The sequence below is a fragment of the Echeneis naucrates genome, chromosome 11 (assembly GCF_900963305.1).
Source record: "Echeneis naucrates chromosome 11, fEcheNa1.1, whole genome shotgun sequence".
Lineage (NCBI taxonomy): Eukaryota > Metazoa > Chordata > Actinopteri > Carangiformes > Echeneidae > Echeneis > Echeneis naucrates.
In genome coordinates, this window is record NC_042521.1 from 8702017 (window position 1) to 8727749 (window position 25733).

Below are 25733 nucleotides of genomic sequence, written 5' to 3' on the forward strand. Positions count from 1 at the left end.
GAATGTCATAACATCTCCCCCAGTGAACTCCCTGTCAAGGTTGAGCTAACAAAGTGAAAACAAGATTTTTAACAGAAAACCAAGTGAAAATTCTGCTGTGCTACCTGAGTTTGTCGTATTCGGTGCGTCTGTTTCTGCAATCATCGTGCAGTCCAGAAACGTGATTCTGCCCCCTCAGTTTTTACTTGCAGCAGATGACAGCGTTATGTTGTCTCCTCTCCTCCTCACTGCTCCACCGTGTGACCCCAAACCCCAGGGGAAATAAAAAGGACGTATATAGCATTAAATAATCTTGTTCTGCTTGTTCAGACAGCTATTTGTGCAGACGGATCAATATGAAATGAGGCTCTGAATGTAATTACACTCATATCTGTTTTCAGCGGCAGAGACGCATCTGTTATGTGCTCTACAAATGCAGGAAGTGGAACCCACAGGAAAAAGGAGGTATGTCTGTATGTGTGTGTGTGTGTGTTCATGCACCTGTACATGCAGGTGCATAATCTGCACGTTTATAATGTGATTTTTCCTTTTTTTTTTTTTAAATGAATCTCATTTACAGACATAATAAATAATCAGAAAACCACTTTCCTGCTTATTAACTTCTGCACTGGCAGGAAATTGTAGTCAGCATTTTACTTCCTGTGTGTTTACAAGTGTGTGTAAAGCAGGGCTGTTTTATGTTGCATGGCAATGTTTGTCTATATATAGAAATGCAAAAGCCAACGCTGAGAGAACAGTTTGCAGCTGTAAGGTAAAGAGGGGAATCATCATTAAAGGCAATTCAAGGCCTCAGGATTCAACTCAAACCTTAAATTTGACTAAAGAGCAGCTATCTCACAGCTTGGCACACAGATAAAAAAAAAACAACAACAACCAAAAAACTAAGCAAAATACAAATCTTAGTGTTAAGTGTTCCCCGTATAAGAATGGTCACGACGTTTTTTTTGTACAGGCAAAGCCAATGTGAGCTGACTTACAACAGAAAATAATACTATTACAGTCGGAGGTGATTTTAATTAGAGAAGGGAAGAGTCCTCAGGTATAAAGAGCACCGGCAGGCCATAAACAACAAGAAGCACTGAAAAGCACTGAAAGCCTCCTTTTCAAATGGATGTGTCTGTTTAGAAGTCATTGAGAGCCGATTCAAGCCTCTGTGGAGATGGTTCACAGTCATTTACATTCAGCGTACCGCACATACTGTAACAGGGGCAGTAAAGGCTTCATGGATGGATGGATAGATGGATGACTGGACCAGTTTAGGTCTAATCACTGCCAAAGGCTTGGGACTAGGTCCAGTGTGTGTGTGTGTGTGTGTGTGTGTGTGTGTGTGTGTGTGTGTGTGCACGCGCAAGTGGGTGCAGACAGTATTGGACATGTGACGCTCTGAGACGTTTTGTATACAAGAGAAAGAAGGAGAGAAGACAGCGAGAAAGAGTGACAGCCAGAGATGCGCATGACATATCAGGGTAAACATTTTATTTTGTGTGTCACTCTTAGAGATAGAAATAGAAGAAAAGGAGACAGGGCATGCTATGAAATGTAATGTGCTTATATTGAAGTCTGAAAACGGCTCAGCATTCTAGTAATTTTCAATTTGTCAACAAATGCTATCAGTGGCATTGTGATGCTCATTCCTCATGAGCCCAAATGGTCTCTTTTCCCTCTATTTTGATTGAGACTCAAACAATCCATCCACTGTCTTGTTATAGCTGTTTCATACACTTTACGGAGAGCTCAAACATTCAATATCTGACATAAAATGCCTCCGTTGTTCCCACTGTCACTTCAAATTAGCTGTCTGGTCTCAGATGGATTTGTTTCCGTTTGCCTATAAAAGCCCAATATTTCATTCTGAGACAGCAACATGCATGTATGAAGACCAAGAGGCAGGCTTGACAGTGGAGACAGCCACAGCTCCCTCTTCTTAAGCCCTGCTCACTCAGCCGTGGTATTTTTAGATTCTGTCTGCCTCGCTCTATCTCTCAAGAGTTCAGGTTTCCACCATAGGCAGCCCCTTAGCTGTGTATAACACTCTTCTTCCTCTCTGTTACACACACACACACACACACCAACCAGTTTCTTCAGTTCCTTAGTTTCTGCTTCATATATATTTGTTGCCAATTTACATGTTGATGTTTTCCAAGAGGACTGAATGATCTCCTTTGTGCATCTGTAACATACTCAAACAAGCACAGATAATCAGGCACATTGCACACAAAAACAAAGCAGGAGTGAGTCATTACAGTTGCTGAAGCATGACATAAAAGTGAATTGTCCACAACGGACCACCTAGTTATTTCTTCTGTCCCTGGGTGATATCTTGTAGTGGCTTTTATTGGCTACTAGGAGGAACAACAGTCACTATAGGCTGGATAAACCAAAATGGGCATATAGCTATCAATACACACTCTGTTGGCCCAACCTTATCATTGTCAGACCACATTCACATGCACAGAAGTGACACTTTTTTCCTGGTCCTATTTCTGCATCGCAGTCTCTGACCCCAGTCTGTCATCACTGTGTCTGCTGGACTGCAGCAGCAGCAGCAGCAGCTTCCTGAGGTTTCGGTCCAGTCTTTTCAGGCTGCAATGCTTCAGCTTCCAGGAGCTCATTCACAACAAACAGCACCTGCATTTGTAGTCATGTCAAGAAGACAAATCACTATACTACCAGTTGTGTTAGTCGTCTTCCATGAGACGAGAACATATCAAATCAAATCTTAAGCCTTTCACTGCCTTGCTGGATTTCACGATTACTGTTCTACCTCCTTAATAGAAGAGAATTAACTAAACCAGCACTATACCTGCTGTTGTCTTTACTTTATTCTTCCTCACCCTGAAACAACAAACTTTTGTAACATTTCTTGTAAAATATGTAACCAGACTGAAACACTATAAATGACACAAGCCATTTGTATTAAATGGAGGCACCCTGCCAGCTAAACGGACACAGAAGAAAACGGCAGCGAGTTTTGTTCCTACAGCCTTAACTGTCTGGACAAAGAAAATATGATTCTCCTTTTTCTTTATAAGAAAACAAACATTTTACCTTCAGACCGAATATTTGGGCCATTTAATAGGCACCAATGAAATTATTACAGTGTGCACACAGAAAATTTGACTGTGGCACTTAATGAAGGGACTTCAGTGAGGATATATACAGATTAAAAACTAGCCAGTAATGCTCAAACAACGTAATTGGATGTGTTGCATGCAGACCAAGCTGCTATAGCAAACACATGAAACAGAATAATTCTAAGAATTCACAACTGCAAATGAACAATTCATTAAATAAGCTGCTTTCCTGTAATTGTGTGCTAAAGTCTAATTTCTAATTCTCCTCTTCCCCATATCGATGTAAAAAAATATATATATCTAGCACAGAGATTTCAAATGTTTACATTGAATTTGTCTCCGGAGCTGGCAAAAGGCAGAAGCGAGCCCAATTACCATGCAGCAATTGGTGGACATCTGGCGAGCGGCCTCACTGAAAAGTGATAGAAAATACTGACAACACTGAAAGTATAAGAATTTTACTGTTACTTCTTATCTACATGACTGATTAAAAGAAACTGTTCATCTAACTGTTAGTCATGGTTATTTGTCGGAAATAGAGAGTAGATATTTAGCGTCTCTTTAAAGACTTAGTGTGTCAGTAACCTTCATCCAATTTGAGTGCGAGTTGGACATTAAACCAGTTTTGCTAATAACACATGTAACCAGGCAACAGCACAGTAACATGTAAGGCGAAGCTCAGTAGGAGGGCCTCTTGCTTCCTGCGAAGTCACGCACAGTTTGAATACATCCAGAGGACAGAACATTCTGACATGATTTGTTTGATGTTGACACTGTACAGACTAGAATACTTCATTCAAGATCAAATGGCCCATTACACGGCACTTCTACATACGACGGATCCAAATAATAAGCTGATACTGTAACAATATTTTCCTTATCTACTGTCTGTCATTCAGTGAAAAAGAAGTGAAGAATAGAATGCCATAAATTATGTAGGCAGGCTCAAATGCATGCACACACACGCAAACACATACTTTAGTAGATAAAGTGGACAGGTCAGGGCAAGCCTTGGAGCAAATCAGAGGTGTCAGCTTGCTGCCTGACCGTTCACAACAGAGAGCTCTAAAGTAGGATTAAGGAATGTACCAATTTGATGTGAGGGAGGTGAAGGTTATATTTATGTGACCTGTTTGAGGGTTGTAATGTCACTGAGCTTGTTTATAAAGGGTGAGCATCTGCTGAACTCTTCTAAAAATATCCTTATCATTCAAAAGTTACAGTCAAAACTTGATGTTATCATATTATCCTCGGTACTATTAAAACTATTCTCAGTTATTCTATTAAATTCCACAATGGGGAAAAATGTAACCCCACAAATAACAGAAATTTGTGCAGGCAGTCCACAGTCCCCATGCTTGTTCTTTAGACGCTAATTTATTTTCTCACTGATAAAACACTTGGGCCCACCCTCACAGCTAATCTTGTTGATACTTGAATCCTGGGGAGATGGCAATTTAACAGTGAATGCACTGTAGGGGATTTGAATATAGTCTCCGTCTGTATCTTCTAAAAAACTTAAGAGCTAAATTTGCAAAAAAAAAAAAAAAAAAACAACAACAAACAAACAAAAATTCAAGTACAAGCAGTATTGAATGTGTCTTTTTTTCCCTCAGGAGAAATACAGCAGAGGCAAGACAGCCTTCATGGCTTAATATATTTATATATTATATTTATATACACACCCCCTTTATTTCCCTTTCCATTGCAAGCTGACATTTACCTCAAAAGATTTCCACTGCTGTAAGGCATCTGGCCTTTTTAAATGTGTATACTCAAGTGTGTTCAGCACATGTAAGTAAGCGTGATGCGGCCCAACAGACAGGCTGCAAACAGCAGGGGCCAGATGGTTACAAAGGTCAACAGCCGAGTAAATAAGACACTATGGAGCATTTTCAGATTCTATAAATGAACATTAATACCAATGCAGGTTAAGAAAAAAAAAGTTGTATTCAATTTGACCTGGAATTCACATCAGGGATATATGGTGAAGTGGAGCCTGGTTAAAAGATATGTACCTAAGTTTAATGAAATCAGAATCCATATACACCCCAAAACCTGTATGGCCAACAAACACATATTGTCACATAGCTTCATGAAATAACAGGGATGACTAGTATCAATGTGCGGGCGTGTTTAATTCTGGATGGAAGAACGGTTGTGGTAGGATAAGTAAAAAGTTAAAAGGTTAAAAGTATTCAACATCATTCAGTGTAATGCTTCGTCTACAATGGCTGTGCAGCCTTGAACCAGTATCTTAACTGGTGGCAGAGAAAGACAACGAGTGAAATGGAGAGCAGGCCATTTTATCTGACCGCCCATTGTTGCAACAGTTGCTCTCTCCATCAAGGAGGGAGAGGAAGGAGAAGAGAAAAGGGAAGGTCTTCATGTTGTCAGATGTCTCCCGCAGCCTGTCAAGCTGCCCACCTAAGATCGTTCAAAAACAACTTCCTCCTTTGCTAACAAAATGTTCTTTGCACGTGAATCCTCTTCTTGATCCTTGATACCATTTTAGCCGACTTTATCTGGCTACACTTAGTTACTGAACAAACCACCTTTACATCAAGTGTAACTAATGTTTGAAGCAGGGGTGAGAAATTATGTTACCTAATTTGTGGAAATTGAATTCTTAAACGAAATTCAAATTTTGCAGTTCCAGCCCTGCTTCATTTGCCATTCAAATGCAGCTAAGCCTGTCCTTTCAAACAGGGATTAAATGCGTCCTAATGAATAATGAAAAATTTAATTTCCCATACTCCTTTCTGTGCTAAGAGATAAATATGAGAGAGAAAGGATCCCTGAGCTGCCAAATGAATGAGCATTCAGCCAATGGGCTCTAAGCACCTGACAATGAGGAATCGAACCAAAGCAGCACTGGATACAATTTATTACCTCCACAAAGCCCTTAACATATACACACATAGTACAGCTGTCAAGCTGTACAACTGCAAAGAGATAAAGAAAAAAATTACCCTGCGCCCCAAGAGACAATTAAAAATGCTTACATCACTGAGACCTCTGTGAACTGCTAATACAGGCTAAATGAGGAGGTAAAAAGAGCAGAAGAGGGAGAAAAAATGAGGATAAGAAGCATTTCCTAACAGGTTAATTGCCTGCCTTGAAGGGAACCTTACTCACAGCGATAAGGATGATGTCTTGCTTAACGATGGGTGGCCTGGTAATGACTGTGTGCTAGCCTCTAAATTGGGGAGGGGGGGGAAACTTGCCAACTCGATCCTCACAACACAGAGAGTAGTGAAAGTTAAAAAGACCCCAGTGACTGAAATACACAACTAAAGTAGTTTAAACTACAGTGCACACATGCCCGCTGGTGTTTGGAACAATCTGACCCAAGCAGCTGGGATATTCTGGCCCAGCAAAAGCACTGCAGCTGGTTTAAAATGGTCATCTACCGTAGATGATATAAAAGTGGACACAACTCCTGCAAAAGAGGAGTTGGAGGCATATAAACTTTCACACTAAATACGTATTTAAAAACACACACACACACACACACACACACATTATGGTTGTTTTTGAGGATAAAATGTGCGAATATTTGAGATTTCTAGGCTTTGATGCATTATGCAGGAATCTCTTTTTTTTTTTTTTTTTTTTTTTTTTGCTCCCTATATCGCAACAAAATCCAGCAGTCATCAGCAAAATTCACTGCAAATCCTCAGTGAAGATTCTCAAGAATGACCCATTCACTGTCTCTTATTCTTTCTTACTTTGCCATGCACAGGGGGGTAAGGAGAATGCAACAAAGACATCCATATGAGGCTGTGAGCTCAACCTGAACTCCCAGCACTGTGGAAATTCAGATCATTTGTTTCTACAACGACAAAAGTAAACTAGAAGATGCATTTGGTAAATAATGTTATACAACACATCACCTCAGCGCCCTTTGTAACACTGTTTAAGGTGTAACCTTGCTTGTGCTGCAGCAGAGGTTTCAGAGCAAACAGGTGAGAGACGGTGGACGTCGAACGTGGAATCAGAAATATATAAAAATGCACTCTCCTTGGAACAGTCTTCAGCAGAGCCAGGTCATGCTTTCATGCCTTTGGCAAAGTAAAATGTTTCCAGTCTACATCTAATATAAACTGAGCGGACAGCTTTCATTCTAATAATCCCCATGTTTATCACCAAAGAGGAGGATCTGCATTGCACCAGAGTTTTGAGTCTCCTATTGCATGCATATTACATAATCTCGGCATAGAACACATGTTTTTTGTTTTTTGTTTTACATGGTGCTGTAACCAGAACAGACCCACACATTACCTTTGATAAATTTTTCATCAGTACTCATGTCGGAGCAAGAGCCGCAGGATGGGTGTAGAGTAAAAGCTACTTCATTCAGGGAAGATGATAAATGATAGATTAGTTCACATGAGATGTTATGGTGTCTCTGATACAGATGAAAAATCTCAAGCAGGTGTTCTGACATACGTGCAGTGTGGTTGTTTTATTATTTAAAAGTTCGTTTAATCAGGTTGTTGGCTGGGAGCAAATGTACTTTTCAAGAATCACCTGCAATCTGCACTTTCTCTTTGGAGCTTTCTGTTGTTTGTGGTTTGAATGACAGTGGTGATCTCTACAGCTGTTTTTTAAAGCTTTTGCAGGTTGATGAAGAAAGCAAACAATATTTGAAAAAAAAAAAAAAAAAAAAAGAACCACAGATGGATCCAACTTTTAACTGAGGTTACCTGGAGGTTAACTCTGGGGTTACAGATCTTACTGCCGATTTATCATTTTATCTCACCATCCACAAAGAATAAAATTTTTTCTGAGCTGTTACTCCACACAGAAAGACAAAAGCAGAGCCTCCTCACTGTGGGGGAGCAGAAAACGTGCCCTCTTGTCGTGGAACTCAACTCATTTTCCCTACTCTCCTCTCATAGCAGAAATGTCCCATTTTGCCTCCTTGGACCAACGATACCACCAACCTTTGCCTTTATTTAGCAGCCTCATTTACCACACGCACAATTCAACAACAATAGATATGCTTTCCAGCTGCAGGGGCTGCTAGGAACGTTTGTGTATAGATTTAGGCAGCCAAGTGAGATAATGGAACTATTGCATGAATTGACAAATACGATTCCGTTTTGTCCCAAAGAGCTGGCCTACACTGTCATCCAGCGACTGAGTAAATGGGATGGAGAGAGTGAAGTAAAATGAGTGTGTGTCTGTGTGAGACAGGAGCAAGAATGTGGTTACAACTCATTTTTCTAAGAGTATGTCAACAATATTGATAAATACAATTATTCAAATAAACAACACAGTTGTCACACAGAATAAATCACCAAAAGACAATTCAATTTACCCTGAGAGTTTTTTAAAATTGTACTGCTTATCAAAGTGGAAAAAAAACAACAACCAAAAAAACTAAACAAAACAAAACAAATACTCTCTCTTCCAGAGAAAATGTGTAATATATGAGGCAGGGGAAAGAATACCAACTAGCGCTATAGAAGATAAATTAAATGAAGGTTGCCAGACGCTAAATAAGACCAAGCAAAACATTTGAAACTGCAGCAGAATACACAATATCAAAATTGAACGCCGAGAATCGAAAAATAAGTGTTTGTCTGAAGTTCCTAGATAGGTTTTGAAGCATATCAAGGGAAAGCAAGGAGCTGGTGTGCATGTTTTACTGTGGCAAGTTGTCAGTGTCACAGTAAAACTAAATTGCTTTCTGAGAAGCTTTCAAATAGTCTTTCCCACATCTTTTCCATGCGGTCGTCGGTAGCCCACTTCCTGATACAATACGTCGAACAGAATCACTACTCTTAGCATGCTGAGACTGTATTTTTATAGTCACTGACAGTAAAGTGTGTTTGTAATGATGTAAATATATAAAGGCATCATACTGAACCTGCCAAGCGTGTAGTATTTCTGAAGACTTTTAGATGAGGCAGAGAGCTTGTTTTTCTCTGCCCCGAAGTCTTAAATATTTCATAAGAGTTTTTGTTAGACCTTGACCAAGATATCAAAAACTATCAGCAACATCTCTTTGTTTTGCCCAGCTCCAGCTTTCTGTCACTGCGCATCTCTCATGTATTCCCTTCATCCCTCTTTTGTTGCTCTTCTCTTTCCTTCAAAAGCCTCTGCGATCATAGCGCGCCCTCATGTTAGCCCCAGCATGAATTGTTAAAAAGCTTAATCTTGGCCTGGGGAGAGAACGCATTACAAAGAGCCTTCACACAGAGATGATACAACATCACCCACAAGTGCAACATAATATGTTATTTTCTCTATATTGTTTCACAATTTTCCTCCTCTGATTATCAATGCTGGGTGGTACAACACATTTGTGTTTTGAAAAGTGCTGACATTGGTGATAACCATGATATTTGGAAAAAAAAAATAAAGATTGATTCTCTGATGACATTGCAATGACAATTTTATAAGTCAGTTCACCTGGTTATCTTTTCACTCACCTCCATCTGGCTGAGTCTAAATGCTTTGCAAAAAATTAGTTAGTGAAGGGTTAGCACATTCTCAACTAGTAGTTGTTTTTCACCATTTTCATCACATTTCGAACAGTTGAACATTGAAGCCACATATTACAGAATACAATATACAGAATTTTTGAATAATTTAACAGTCAGGTGAGGCAGTGTATGTGTTTTCTATATGTATCACATATTGGGGGGGAAAAAAACGCTTGATCGTTAGCCTGGTGATGATGGGGGTATTTCGTCCATCTGTTGTTTTTTTGTATCTGACTTTTAGTTGGGCCACACACAGTCACCAGGCACACAGCGGGAAAGCCTTCCCTCCCCCACAGCAACCTGTCTTGTCGCTCCTTTTGTTTTATGTGAAACACTGACACACACAAACACACCAGCTACAAACCTGTGAATACACAATAGCAAAAAAAGAAAAATGACTTGACAGTTTCACTGAGAAGCTCAATGTGCAAACGCATTCAGTCCTTCACACAGATGTGCACATCGCATGGTCAAATGCTGAGTAAGGAGGACCGAGTCACAGAGCAACAAGAGAAGGATGGAGAGGAAGTAAAAGAAGTGCTCTGTGACCCCTGTCCAAATGAAAGGCCCTTGAGGGGTTATCTCTCTCTGCCTGTAAAATATCCTTACGTAAGGCAGAAGGCAAAGGGCTGAAGGACATACACAGACAGACAGACAGAGAGAGAGAGAGAGAGCGCAAGAAGCTATAACAACTTGAACAGCATGAAGCAGTACTGACACAGGCAAGCAGGAAAAACAGTGTCTGCAGAGAAACAGGCGACAAGCATGAAGGTGAGAGGAAACAAATGCGAAGAACTACATACATGCAACAACATTCAAATCACACGAACGAGCTGCATTACTAGTGTCACAGACTCCCTCTGTCCGAGTCTATTCAACTGCAGACCTAACTAAAGCAAATCTCTAGCCACCTGACCACACTATGTCTGTTCTCTCCATCCTCTCTTTCTCCATTTCCCAGAGGAGTGGGAGGGAAGGAGAGAGAGAGAAAAAAAAAACCTGAACCCACCTGCTGCGGCCAATCACACAGGGATGGAGAATGCAGTTCCTAAACCATCTGTGACCACAAAAACCCTGAGCATATCTAATTCTTTTCCACGAAAAACTGATTTTGCATTTAGATAGATAGATCATCTCAACCTTCCACTCAAGATGATCTGTCATCTCCGCAAACACATTTGAGGGGATGTTTTGAATTCTTACTTTGCACTGAACTTGCTGCTGTGTAAAAAAATTATATACCAGTAACCATTGTCCCTTGAATTACCACCATTATGCTCCCTGTTGATCTGTAATTATTCTGGCATCATGCCACGAACCTAACTTCTCACAATGGAGGAGTGGGAGCTTATTTGAAGTTGTGATACTGCAAAAGAATAAATGAATAAATACAAAATTGTACGAAATAACATACAGCTTGTACAGCCTCGCCATCATAGTGATTTCAAGTAATGGACTGGAAGTCCATCTGGTGATCTATCAGCTGATATATTGGTAAAACATTTAGATGCATCAACGTTTCTAATCATTGAGGAGGCGTCCTGGTGTGTAAAATTAAACTAAAACTGACTATGACCTTATTCTGATTATGATAATCAGGAAAAAGACAGTTTGCTCAGTCCTGTCCTCCTTTCTTACTGTTGCTATGTCTGTCAAGCTTTCCACTCCCACAGAGCACATTTGCAGTTTCTAGTGATAGTGGGCAGCAAATTTGCAACACAGAATTCTTCATTTCCAAATGTATAAAGCCAAGAGTAGGTTTCTTATAATGGGCCAGCGATAACCAGCTTCATGGGTTGAAATGATGTCGGATGATCATAGCAGTAGCTAGCAAGCCAAATAAGCAAATGTTCACCCATTGAGTTCAGTGCTTCATGCCAATTCATATTGAAATGAGAACTATTAAAAGGATCAAATTTAGTCACATGACACTGAGTGAAAAGGCTGAAGCTAAAACTAATCAGTGGTTGGTTCCAGTTGTTTCATTATCACTTTGATTGCACCGTCTTGACTGTTCAGAGAAGTAAGATTTGGTCCATGGAGTCTGAGACTGCCCTCATACTATATATTTCTGACAAGGTTTTTGCTTTTTCAGCTTCCACTGTCATTAATTTTCAAGCTGAACAAAACATCCATGACATGACCTCCAGATAACAACCAGTACCAATTAGCAAACTTACAGATTCTATGGCGTGCTGTCCCTCTCTCCTCCTCATTAGCTTAAATGTGTTTTGATTTTTTTTTCATTTCCTCTCTTTTACCAATATTTTCCCTCTAGTACTCTCGGGTAGCTTTCACTGCCTTTTCACACTCCCCTTTATCTTTGCCTTCTCTGTCTCACTGTGGCATTCCCTCTGATTAAACTTAACACAGGAAGCCTGTTTACCCTGTTAACCCGGGCTGCAAAACAAAAAGGACAAGAGAGCTGGAGCGGCTAGAGTGAGAAATAGTGTGTCATCCATCTAAAACCCTTATCGGATCCTAATTGACAACTGACATGTTTGCGACCCCGGAGATCTAAGTTAGAAACAAAAACAAATGGATGAATAGATTAAATCATCGCAATATTGAACCATGTCACTGTGGCAAATAACTCTAGTACTATTTATGTACTTCTGTGCAACTGAATGAACATGAAACATGGTCAACAGTTATGTAACATGGGGAACATACTATACAAAGACTAGTTTTTAACATGCAAGTTACGCAATGACGCTTGAGGTATATAATTACTCTTCCTGTCACAACAGAAAGAAACTAAATAGCAGTGTCAGTCAGGATTAAAACGCAATTATTATGCCTTGTCGAAAATCAAACCCATACCCTGGTCCTCGACTTTATCCTCTGACAGCACAGATTCTTTCATCTATTCAACAAAACTCATCTTTAAAGACAATTAATGCCATCATCCCCAGCCTTCGTCAGTGGCTTCAAAGGGAGCATGACCTCATTGAGCGTGAACAGACAAATTAGGATGCATCTGCAAGCGCACATGGTGCCTGTGTTTACATGATATGTGAGTAATGTTTGAATACACTAATTAGCAGGTCCATTGTATTTTAGTTAGTTGATATTGAGACGCATGGGGAAATTTGACCATACGCAGATGTAAGCATATACACAAGCCCATACAGTCATCACAGGATCCAAACATTTACACTACAGATTCATTTTAAACCAAATATAAACACTTTAAGTGAGCTTTTCACTTGATAGTGAAAGTGTGACTCTGCAGCATTAGCAAACATTTGGTTGAACATAAAGAACTGAGGAACCTTCTGTGCTCATGGATGTCAAGTGTCACTACGTTTAGTCTGCTGCTGCAGTTATTCAGTTATTTTCTGGATACAGGTGAAAATGTATACAGATTTTTGGTGGTGAATACAGTGCTGGTACTGATAAACCTTTTTTTTTGCTTCATCCCTGATAACTTTATTCCTCAAGAAAAAAGGAATTTTCTTCTTATGGCAGTAAAATCTGAGTTTGCCTGTGGCCTTAGCCATCAGAGGCAGCACAGGAGCAAGCTACTGTACCATATTTCAATAGCCCAGACTCCACTCATTAAAGCAGCACAAAAGCCTAATCACATCTGCAGCGCTTTGATTTACATGCAATTAAAGTTTCATGTGAACCCAGATAAACCAGACAGGAGGAGAAGAAGATGATGATAGAAAGAAGAGGAGAGGGAGAGACGAGCAAGAGAAAAGGAACACAGAAGACACCAATGGAGAGTGGGAAGTTGAGCAGAAAGGAGAGGTGAGACGAGCCATCATTTGGCAGGAGAAGTGATGACACAGCACATCCATCTCTGTGGCAGGTGCCTGCTGTTACTCCTTTACAGAGGACACACTAACAGGGAGAGCGAACTCTGCACCAGCATCACTCTGTGATAACACCACAATGAGTCAGGCTGCTGGAACAAAGATTAGAAAATGCTACTGATTGTCTTGTCTAAAAATATGGCTGTCTTACTAATAAAGGGTTTTAAACAAAAGCCCATAAATAGTATCTAACTATGCTCTATTTTTGTCTCCATTGGCTGTACAATTATGCAATTACACTTCATTTATGCCGTTTTGCATTTGTTAAATCAGTAAAACTAGCTCAGTTAAGCTTTTATTTGATGTTTGGGGGCAATTTATACTCATGTAATGGTAACATGATTAGAAAAAACTACTGACTTCCTTAGATTCTGTTTGCTTATGTAACATTGTAATTTGTAAATCAGTAATCAGAGCCCAAAGCTACATGGTATTTCCATCTGAAGGCACTGCTCTATATGAAAATAATGTGATGAATGTATCTTGACAAGGAACAAACTGGTCAAGTACCAAGCAAAGCAACCAAGAACTAGACCTAACTGGGTGAAATGTTGGTTATACAACGAGGAGCTGGCATTCCATTCAAAAAACAAAAACAACAACAAAAGTCATAAAAACACAATACACATCTCATGTGGGTAGGCGTGTGATCATTAACACATCAACCCAGAAATACAAAAGATTTCCAGGCGAACTGTATGAAAAGGTAGTGCAGTGAATAAAAGGGGGAGAAGGGGAATGAAAGCACCAAGAGGGGGATGGTGCAATAATAATGAAAGCAATAAAAGGAGACCCATTTTCCTTGATGTGGTCTGTGCCTCGGTCACAGCAGTCAATGTGTGCATGTCTGTGTGTGAATGCCTGTAGATGTGTGTGTGTGTGTAAGAAAATTTCTGCATGTATGTTCCCACTGAGCTCTCAGAGGAGTCACAATGAGTCACATCATCTTATCAATCACCCACTTACAGTGCAGCTATCCTATGGTTGTGTGCGTGTGTATGTGTGTGTACTCTGCTTGAGGCCAGAACGAAGTCCAACATTAAAACTGCAGAGTCCCACACGCTTCCACCCACTGGCTAACTCATGGACTTGACACTATAATATTACAGCTGTAATCTATTGTCACAATCCTCACGCCCTCCTGCAAACACAGATAAACATATTTAAATTATAAGGCAGGACACTACTTAATTTTCACTGGATCAACAGAATAAAGGAAGTGAAATACAGATGTAAATCCTTCCAATGCCATTTTTCTGATGTTCCTTTATATACCCATCAGCATGACAGTACTGACTGACATCAGCATCAGCTGGTCTTTCACTCTTACTGAAAAGATACAGCTGGCTCTCTTGTCAATCAATGCTCGACACCTTTCCAATGGATCGACAGCTGGAAGCACTCCAGGGTCTATGTAAACACACTCATGAATGCTCCCACACACTCCCACATCACACACCTCCCCAAGCGCTCTTTCCATCATACAAACATCAACACGAATGGACACACAACTGCACACTATACACTTATACTTTTACTACTGGGCATATTGCCTTATACTAACTGTAATCTTACACAATTCAATTCTTAGTATCTTCACTCCCACATTTGACACATATGCACACACAAGCACATAAGCATACCAGATTTCACAGTCCTACTGCCGAAAAGAATGTATTTGGCTTAAGCTGCATGACGCCCTTTTGCCTTGGCCAGGTGTCCAATCTAATTCAATATTTGAATCTATTCAAAATTGATGCTCTTAAGTATAAAATCAGCACTCCTTATCAGAAGAATGGAAAGTCACTTACAAGAGTTCCTTTGGCTCCCGTCAGTTGGACCAGGCGAGGTGGACATCCCAGCAGGATGCTTTTTGCCCTCACAAGATAACCAAATGGGAGGGAGGGGACGGCAGACCGCTCGACGTTAGTACACCACAAACTCCACCGATCACAACAACACCTGCCCACCACGCATCCCCACACTGTCTCTCACTCTGCACACATGCTCCTCCATACAAAGGATGCGCCACAGATTATCAGATGCACATTCTCATGCAGATCGACACACTTGCACACACAAATGCTGTATTCTGGAGAAGCCAGCATTCAAGACACACGTGTGTGTGTGTGTGTGTGTGTGTACGGATCAGCGCTGAACCAGTGTCTAGCTCCAATGTGCTGATGAGGATGAGGCTGACAGTGGAGGGAAGGGGAGAGGGAGGGAGGGAGAGAGAGAGAGAGAGAGAGAGAGAGAGAGAGCAAAGATGAGTGGAGCATACCACTAGCTGCTGCTGCGCAAATGGGGAGGGGGACTGGAGGACAGAGGAGAGGATGAGGAGGGATAGTAAAGCGGGTGTGTGCAGAAGGAGGAAGGGAAATAAGCAGCAGATATTATGAGTTTGTGCACGTCGCCAGGCATATATCTATAAACCATACATTTGTGTTTGACTTTTGAACACACAAGCACGCTGTTGCCTGTTAACACAGACTGTATACTTTACCACCTTTGTTTATGTGACCCAGCGGCTGAAGCTATATTCATAAATAGATATGAGTACCAAATAAAGTGGATACTGAGTAAAGATGGCAACAAAACGAGAGTCACTTCATAAAAGGTTAAGCTTCTGTTTACTGCTTACACACAGACACACACACACACACACACACACAAACACAAGTCAGAAAAGTGAAACAGGCTTGCGCCCACACCCACTCTGCCTGCCTCCACTGCCTGAGGGGGAGGACATAATAATCCTCCTCATTAGCATGATGCTGTGAGAAATTCCACCTAGCTTTGTCTCCTTCTCACATGTCCTTCACTAACACCTCCCCTCTCCCTTTACACACTAAGATGGGCCCCATTTTGCGGAGTATGTTAAGTCCAATTGATGGGAAGACACAGTTCTTGCAAGTACGGCTTCTGCAACCATGCTAGACGTCACAGCTAGAGATTTGCAAACTATTGTTTTACCAATTAGTGCATCTGTCTCCTTTATCAGTTTTGTAAATGGTAGAATCAGCATAGTAGAGAAGTATTTTCATCAGCCTGAAAAATGCATATCTGCTATCAGACACATAATTAAGACTAAAGGATAATGAGTCATTCTGAAGAGAAATGAAACCCACAGGCTTAAACACACACACACAAAATCCACACAGTGTGAAACCCAGTTGTCATCTTTATGAAACATCATAGCCCTCAGTGCCCGAGGGGTCGTTGCACAGGAAAAGTAAGGTACAAACACCAGCAGCTGCAATCAATACCATGTGGATACAGCTGCAGCAATCACACTGCAGGAAACTTAAAAGAAATATCATCAGCTCCTTAATTAGCTATGGGTGATTATAATGGAGCCCCAGAGTGGGCTGTTGGTGGGGTGAAAAGTGCATCGACTGGATGTACTCCTGGAATATGGCATCATGTGGCGCATGCAGACAAATTATTTAACACGTAATTGGCTCTTACAGTTCACTTTAAAGTCCCTGAGAAAAATAGTGCACCAATCAGCACGACTGCCACAAGTATGACCTGTTTAGCAAATAGTTTAGTTTAATGTTCCAAAGGTAATTATAACGCAGAGCTGTTGAACATTCTGGAAAAAAAAACAAAACAAACCAAATTATTACTTCTGAGTGCAACAGCACTTAACATTTTCATGTATTAGAACAAGCTGAAGATCTTATCTTGACAACTGTAAGTGCTAGCTGTGCGTAACTTGGCCAAGAGTGTAGCTGCACTATATACAGTATATATGGTGATGAGACAGCGACATTTTGAGGAATGGGAGCATACGTCAACGTGCCTTTTTTTATCCCCAGCATGCCCAATGATGGACTAATGATAATGGTTTGGGCTGACAAGTACAAAAATGTTAATCAGTACATCACCGTGATGGTCCACCATGGAGGTGGGCGGCGGTTGTCTCATTCAGCAGCCATGGTTTGGGACCTCTTCTTCAGTTTAAAAAAAGGTTTAGATGCAATTAGATTTAGACATTTCTTTGTCAACATAACCCATCATTAGGCGAGAAAAGCAGTAGCAATCACTGGGAGGAATAAAATAAGACATTTTACTCGGCAGAGGTGCACTGTGCTTACATTATAAACAGTTTTAAGTGGTGTCTAACAATTATAAGGGGAGAGAGAGGCTAATTTCCCAGGAGAGTAACCTTTCATATTTGCTTGCCAAGAGGTTTGAGATTGATAGCAGAAAGATAGGAATAGCAGGCAAACCATGTTGTGCCTGTACAGCAATGCGTTTAAGGTAGAAATGCATCAGATAAGATAAAATATATTTCTTTACATCCAAGATTTTCTTTAGGCAATGTTTTAGTCTAGATTACATCATATATTATTCAAACGTCATTGGCTTGAATAAGGAGCTGGTGAACAATAGTTATTTATTTCGGTTTCATTCAGAGTTCTAGCACGCAAGTTATCAAGCAGCATCATTTGGCAGATGAGATTTTCCACCTGCGTAAGTCATACAAAATAAGAACACTATAGAAAATGTATGCCTACAGACACACAAATTTAAATGCATGAGCACGCATTTAATTTAAACATTTCTTTCCTCCTCTCTATTCCTTTCTGTGAATCAGTCTTTTACACTGATACGCAATGGACCACGCTTCAAATCGGCGTTTTCACTTTTCTGACCTCTTTTGCAATCACAGCTGTCCTTAAACACATTTAACCAGTGCTTACCAACACGCACAGGCTTCAATTCATAAAAACTGCCAAGAGTACTGGGGGAACTGACAGAAGAGTGAGAACAAAGACACAGAACTACAGTTGCCCTGGAAACAGTTTTATCCAGTTTTACATAATCTACACGGCGACATGCCAGATTCTTTAGGCCTTCAATAAACTTTTCAGCTCTTTTGTCCAAAAGCATACACAAAGTTTGGAAATGAACAGCACTGTTCTCCTTTCCCGAATTACTGATGTCACATAATTTTCTGGGGAGGTGGCTCAATCCATTCAATAAGTAAGAAGAAAAAAAAAAAAAAACACTCATCACTCTATACCCAAGAGTGTGATTCATCAGCACATTTATTTGTTCCCTAGACACGTCTATTTAGAGCATCAGTTTAATTAAAACTGTAGCTCATCTCACTTGCCCTTTGTGCTGATCAGGGTTTGTATTCACGAAAGATGTATTAATCTTGCCGACAGAAGCACGTCTAAAAGGTGATAAACAATCCCTGCTAACAGTTTCCCCTTCAAAAACATTCACAAACCCTTCACTAAGGGATGGAGTGGGGTTGACCCCCCATTTCTTTTTGATTACTCAATGAAGCAGCAGTGCCGGGACTGACTGATAGACTAGTTCTTCAAGACCTATATACAAAGGGTACAACCAAGAATGTTTTGTGAAGATGAAAAACAAGTTTGCAGTTTCAGACAAAATGTTTCGCTCATGAGTAGTCGTTTATTTAGCAAAATGCAAAATGACTAACCTGTCAGTCTTAAAACTGTGCTACATGTTCTAGCCTTTGAGGGTGTATGGATAGGAAATGGATGTCCTCCGGTTAGTTTAGCACATTACAGGCACTGAATAGTCCTGTTTCTTTTTAGTCATCCTTCTAAAAAGAAAAGAACATACACCTTATGGATAAAGGGCATATAAGACTGTCTCACGTATTCTAATATAACAATCCAATAACATTTTCTGTACTCGCACTTATGACCTCATGTGATAGCCCCAACTAGGGATTGGTCACAACAACCATCTATTCTGTAAACTCTAGAAACTCTTTGCTCTACTATTGCCAAGCAGTTTATTAATAATTTGGGCTTGCAGCTGCTTGTGTGGGTGGTGTTGGAAAGAGGTCATAATTACAGGAGAAATGCATCAAATTGTCCATACTGGCAATTAGGGGTATGTTTGTACCATTTAAATGTACTGAAAAGTAGAGCAAATGAACAGCTACAGCACTTGTAGCCTGTCCAAAATTAAAATCAATAGTACATAAATAAATGTAAAATCTGCGCTTGCAATTGAATGAATGGGATTTTATTACTATACGAGGGGTTTTAGATCATATTAGAACACTAAACACGTCATCCACTGTAATTGTAGATTTCCAGTGTGGTGCCAAACAGGTCACTTAATGCTTCACCCTTGGGCCAGTGACTGTGTACTGTAATGAAATGCACACTTTGAGTTTCATTAGTTTTGTCATAATTAGATCAAGGTTGTGTCTGAATGTGTATTGTGAAATGTAGATAAGTGAATTATCAGTGTATTACATCAATTTTGCATGATTAAAAATTTTGGAAAATATGAGAAACAGGAAGTGTGCTATTTTGCACACAGTGTTGGGCCCAGTTCCTGGGGGGCTGCAGTCTTGGAACTAATAATACCTGACCAAGATAGAATAAACTAATATTTCTGGCTCAAATTTGAAATGAAATACAATTACACCATGACAAAAAGGAAAAAGCACTATCTGGCAAGCTTAAAAATAATTCTTTTAAGCCAGGAGGGGCTGTGTGAAGAGACCACAGAAGGTGGTAGAAAACACAAAGGATATCTTCCTCAGGGCATGACAGATTTATGTTCCTCTAAGTCCAGAGGTGGACTGTGCACCAAGTGGGATTGACCTCTGGCCAGCAGCCCACAGGCTTCAGACTTCAGCCAGACCTCTTAGGATAAGGATGTAAGCCAGGACCTCCTGGAGGTTGAAGCAGAAACTACAATATTTATGCGTTTATCAAGTTCAGTTCTACAGTAAAATTTGGTCACCCCTTGTGGCAACACATTGGTCTTCAGCAGTTTATTTCCTTCTACCCATATTTCTCTGCCTCTCAACAACTTTTATGCTGGAGTGTTTCTAACATCTTTGCTGCCAAAGGCCAACTCACACAAAGGTGGGAAGTTGTTGCCAGGCAACTCTACACCTCAGGCACTTTTCTTTAGTTTCCCTTTTTCCCCAGTTAGGTCACACTTTCTTTGACAGCACCACAAAATGAGAGCTGTTTATGCTGGTTCATAGTCACAGAGTATCTCATTGTCAGTGGAGTCAAACGTAAAGATGTCTGAGGGTTTACAGGGGAGAAGCCTGGAAGGCTGGGAGAGACTGCAGAGATTGGATGTTGGAAAAAGTGGGTGGAACAAGAAGATCGGAAGGAAGAGATAGAAAAGTGAATGATGGAAGGGAGAGTCAAGGAGAAAACATGTGAAACTGAGATTTAAATAAATATTACCATTCAGATCACAGTGGATTACAACATATTACTATTCCATTTAAACAGCACTGCAGAGAGTCAAGGCCACGTTAGATTTATTTTTCATTTCGGATGGCTGAGTTGGAGTATGTGGGTAATTGGCTGAATGCCAACACCAATGCTATCAACATATTCCAAGCTCTGCTGCTTGTGATAATACATTTTATTATTATTACTATTGTTATTTATATGTATTGTGTGCTTGAAAGACAGTTGAAAATAGGTTTAGGATAAAACAGATGTTGCCTTAAGATGTAAACATTTTATCCTCATCTTGTCTGACAACTCTCAAGTCTCATCTTGAGGAGGAGGAGCGGGTAGAAGCTGGAATGACACGCTGTAACTGTTTCTGCCACAGTTTTGTCAGAAACAGGACAGCGAGCAAACTGACAAAAAGAGCAGGGGAGGACTCTATGCCTCTTCATTTCTGTTTCATGGAAATGTTAAATATTTTTCCTCCCAAAAACCCCAAAGCAAACTCCACAGATATGTTTCAACAGTGGTACATAGGCATACAGAAAAAAGTGCAAACACACAGGTTTTTCTTCATCTTATGTAACCATATCAGCTGACTAAGAAAATGATCTTATTTAGAGCAATGGCCTGCAGCAGGGAATGCTGGAAAAGAAACACAACACACATACACCATAATGTTCAGACATAAACTGACTCACACACACACATTTACTTTTCAAAGTTGTCGAAGGCACAGCAAGCATGTCTGGATTCCACCCATGGGGCCATCTGCTCTTACACTGGCCAATTTGACGAGACACAAACTCAGGAATCATTAAGGATGCAATATGGCTCTCATGTAACTCAACAGCAATCGTCATTTCCATTGAAAATGAGCCACTGGGTGATGGGGAAGCGAGGACAGCTTGCTGTTCCCAATCTGTTCAAGAAGCAGCATTTTACAGACCCTTTTCAGAGCGCTGGGATAGACTCCTAAGTTAAAGGGTAGGTTTTTGGGAGTTAATAGATATAAAAGCGATCAAATGTGATCATCAGTATTATACGCCATTTAAGGTTGTAAGATGACACTTTTTCTTTTGTTAGATGATACAGTTTTGGTCCACACTGTAATTACTACAAGTTTCCAGAAATTTGGATCGATGGATCTGAGTTTATCCAAGAACATTATTATTATTATAAGTGTAAAAAAGATGTCTTACTAATGCTTGAATACACATAAGATTTAAATTCTGTTTTCACGATATGGGCAAGTGTCTTCTTGGGCCTCATGGTTTGCTAAGAGAACAGATGGGGATTAAGGTTTTTCACATTAGCTGTTCCCACTCAACACCTTCCCACACAAACCAGCTGCCACGTCCCAGCAGAACCATATCCTAATGTCAATTCCACGCATACAATTACTTCAATGGGATCACTGTTTTACAAGTACAGGGGCCCACATCTCTCTCTCTGATACAGGCCATGGCTGACCCATGCCGCTACCTTTGCTATTACTTTGGATTTTCCCCATTTTAAGCCATTGGGACTTTTTTTGATGACATCATTAGACTTTGAAATACCAACCTCTTATAATTGGCTGGATTTTCCCTCACCCATTATGCATTCTTGTAAAAGTGGCTAAGGAGCTGGAATGATTAATGGCTCCTCCCCTTTGCTATCCCAGTGGTGACAGCATTATCTAACATTATTTACACAAAAATCTATTGCAATAACATGCTGTATGCAAATTAGATTAAATCAAAGTGAGGCCTTCTCAGTCATCATATAACAGTTTGCACCACCCTGGCCGTATATGCAGATGTGCAATGCAGATGTGGCTATATGACCTGCATATATTACTCTTATCAAACCAAATGAATTGGAAATAAAGTGCCTATGGTTCCCTTGTGAATGGGAACATTAGAGCAGCAATATATCAAATTGTATTAAAATTCACATAACTGTTCTGGTGGCCCAGCTGGCACTGGGCAGCTCAGCCCAGTGGCTTATCTAAGAATGATACAGTATAAGTGTAGTGGGTCAAAATACAATCTGTAGTTTTTCAGTATATAAAAAAAACAGTGGAAAATGTGACTGAAATGCGAGAAAATATTAATAGCTTGTGTAAAATGCATGCATAAGCAGCATTTTCTTCTCTCGACCTGGCTGTTGATAAAAACTGTAAAAGGCCAATTTAATTTGTGCATATAATCACAATGCAAATAACAATGTGTGCCACCTTCAGACAGGTTCTTTAGCACAGGCCCTCAAGAAGGAGAATGAGAAAGAAAACTGGGGTTTGAATAATCACTTTGGTCATACTGCTCACATTTCAAGCTCTCATCTGCCAAGTTTCATGTTTTTTTTATGCCAACCAAACGACAGTCACCTTCAGCACACATCAAGTAAAAAACCGGAATAAACAATTTGTTAGGTGCACAGTCCCCCCCCCCCTTCCCTCTTTTAAATTGGCTTGCACAGCCACAGGTTTCATTAGACAGTTAACGTTATCAGTTCTGGATGGCTTATACAGGCCCTTGCATTAATATCACTGAGTTGGAGGAGCAGGTGTTGGATTTTGTGTTCCCTATCAAGGTTTGTAATATCACACTGATCCCCAACGCAGCACAGAAGAGGCTGTGTGCAGTTTAAAACAAAACTGTAGTAGTGTGGGAGAGGCCTAAGTTGAATAGAAGCGCGTCACGCTGGGGAGATGACTTGACACAGCTCTAGAGCGCTGAGATTTGATTAACAGGAGCAGCTGTTTTCTTTGAAGAAGAAAATATGTTAACCTACAGTGTGACAGCACAGTGTGAAAATTTTAACTTAAAGCTTTCTCAAGATGGATAATTCATCACGTCCACATTCATTACTGTCAGAGGTTATGTAATCATTGTGCAGCAAGGCAGAGCAGAGCATTCAAATCAGCCATTAGTTCAAGCGGCAGAACTCATGATTGGTTTACGTTTGACTAAAACAAAAACCGACAGTTCACCGTTATTTATTTCTCTTTGCACACGTGTTAAGTTAGTGCTGAAAGTTGTTTTACAAACTATAACGAGATGAATGAAAACCCTTTCCCATATGAAAAGCATATATTATGAGTTACATATATTGAGTAAATTGTGCATTAATTGTGCGACTGACAACAAGCTAGACTGGGTATGCACAGTTCCCTAAAAATTCTAATTTGATGTTTTAAACAAATCAAAAATACTATACAATGAGTGCAAAAGTCAAAATTTCCAAGTCACAGAAAGCTGATGAGAGTAGCAGTGTCACTCAAAGCTGCCAGTGAAAGATAAAGACCAGCCCCCTACTGTACATGCACAGTTTTTCATCTTTTCCTTTTTTCCCCCCATATTTTCTTATTCTGTAGTTCATCTCAAAAATTGGGATTTACAGTAAACAGAGTATTTGCTTTTCCAGCCTGGTCCTACATTATATGTCAACAGCAAGATGCAAATATCCTCCTCAAATATTAGGGTTATGTAACATTGCTTCATGTATAAAATGAAACAGTTGATTCATTTGGAATTGAACAACGACTCTCTGTTTAATATTCAAAGGAATTCGACTAGATTTAATCTAGATAGTGCAATCTAATCAGGGATTTCGGCACCGCTGTCCATTGAATGTTGTATTTGTGTTAAATCTTATTGCAAAGAACCGTGTAGATGCAAGTGTTCATGAACTCCTGGACTGGAGACACGCATTTGTTTTCCTGGATAGAGAGATGGCAGTGAATTCAGTCCAGACTGGAACTCACAGTCATCCGGTTTCTATACTCTACCGAGCCACATGTCAAACGCAGGGAAGCATCAGATCTGGCATCGATCGCCTGTTTCTGGTTAGGCAAATTGCTCACACAAAGAAACTGCATGTCCCTACCACACACAATGACAGCTGTCTTTAATTTCCTCTGGATGCTTTGATAGGAAGTATAAATTTATTGATTCAAGGATAACATATGTATCTGTGTTTCATTACCTCATGCTGATCAAATATGGTAAAGTTCTATTTCTGTCTGTCCTCACAAAGCTGTGCTTTTGTCGTCATCCTTAATGTTTTACTTTAATGCTTCATATTGCAATTGTCAGTTTTTCTATATGATTCTTTTCGAGGCTGACAGACATTTTCCAACACACCTGCCATAAAGACATTTGGATTTGTGAGTAACTTTTTTGGACAATCAATCAACACTAGGAGACTCAAGATCTTCACACACTGACCATGAGCACTGAAAAGAGAGTGTAATCACTGAATTCAAGTAAAATATACATGGATGTTGTCTAACTGTATAAAGTTTAAGCTAAGATGAATGATATTAACAAAGAACAAATATTTTGCCAACCTTTCAAAAAAAAAAAAAAAAGGAATTCCCAATCCATAGCATGAGAGTAAATGTGTATCCACAGTTTACAAGGTTAAAATTTGAGCAGAAAAAGTGAAAAGGGAAGGGGGGTGGGGGGGGGGGGGTGAGATCCCCAGATTCATGTCTTTGAAGCATTACATCCATGAGCATTATGTTCCACACTCTCTCAGCCTATTGCTGCAGGAAGCTCAGAAGCTCAGTCTTTCCTATTACTATCCACACAGACTGCATGTGAGGCTGTATAAAGATTCACTCAGTCAGATGGGATAAAGTCAATGTTCAAAGCCGGAGAAGGAGGAGTGGGTGTGTGTTTGCGTGTGCATGTGTGTGTGTACAAATGTGTCCTTGCCTGCTCTCACATTATGAGAGGAGCGAACATGTTCTGAGCAGCCTCCTGGAGAGCATGAGCTCCACGACAAAGCAAACTGAAAATGTTTATTCAACTGAGACTCTCCTGCCACAGCATGGATCAAATGTCTTCTCCGTGTGTTCCACAGGGCATCGCACACTGTCTATAAAAATGGACATCGACACTGGAGCTGAAAAGCTTTAAACCTGTATCCTCTCCAATAACAAACCGGGGGGCGACTCCACCGGCTGTGACAAAAAAGGCTGTTTGTATAAGCTTTGATCCACCCCTCACTCATCCTCAGCTCCACCTTCTCCTACAAACATGGTTTCTTCTGGTTTCATAAAAGAAATTACACGGCCACGGCCAATTTACAACATAACTACCATTTACATTCAAAATTACACATACATGTATGTAACATGCA

The 25733-nt window shown here is 40.2% G+C and overlaps 1 protein-coding gene across 2 annotated transcripts in view; it reads right to left on the minus strand.

Moving 5' to 3' along the window:
* Positions 1-25733, minus strand: part of dtnbp1b (dystrobrevin binding protein 1b) — a 45390-nt gene that overhangs the window by 12019 nt on the left and 7638 nt on the right. Inside the window, exon 1 of one of the 2 annotated variants that reach the window (XM_029513580.1) lies at positions 105-397. The exons of the other annotated variant lie outside the window; for it this stretch is intronic. Within the exon in view, the coding sequence (XP_029369440.1) occupies positions 105-144 (40 nt within the window). The 5' untranslated portion in view covers positions 145-397. Of the gene's footprint in view, positions 1-104; positions 398-25733 lie in introns of those variants that run through there. 2 annotated transcript variants of the gene reach the window in all.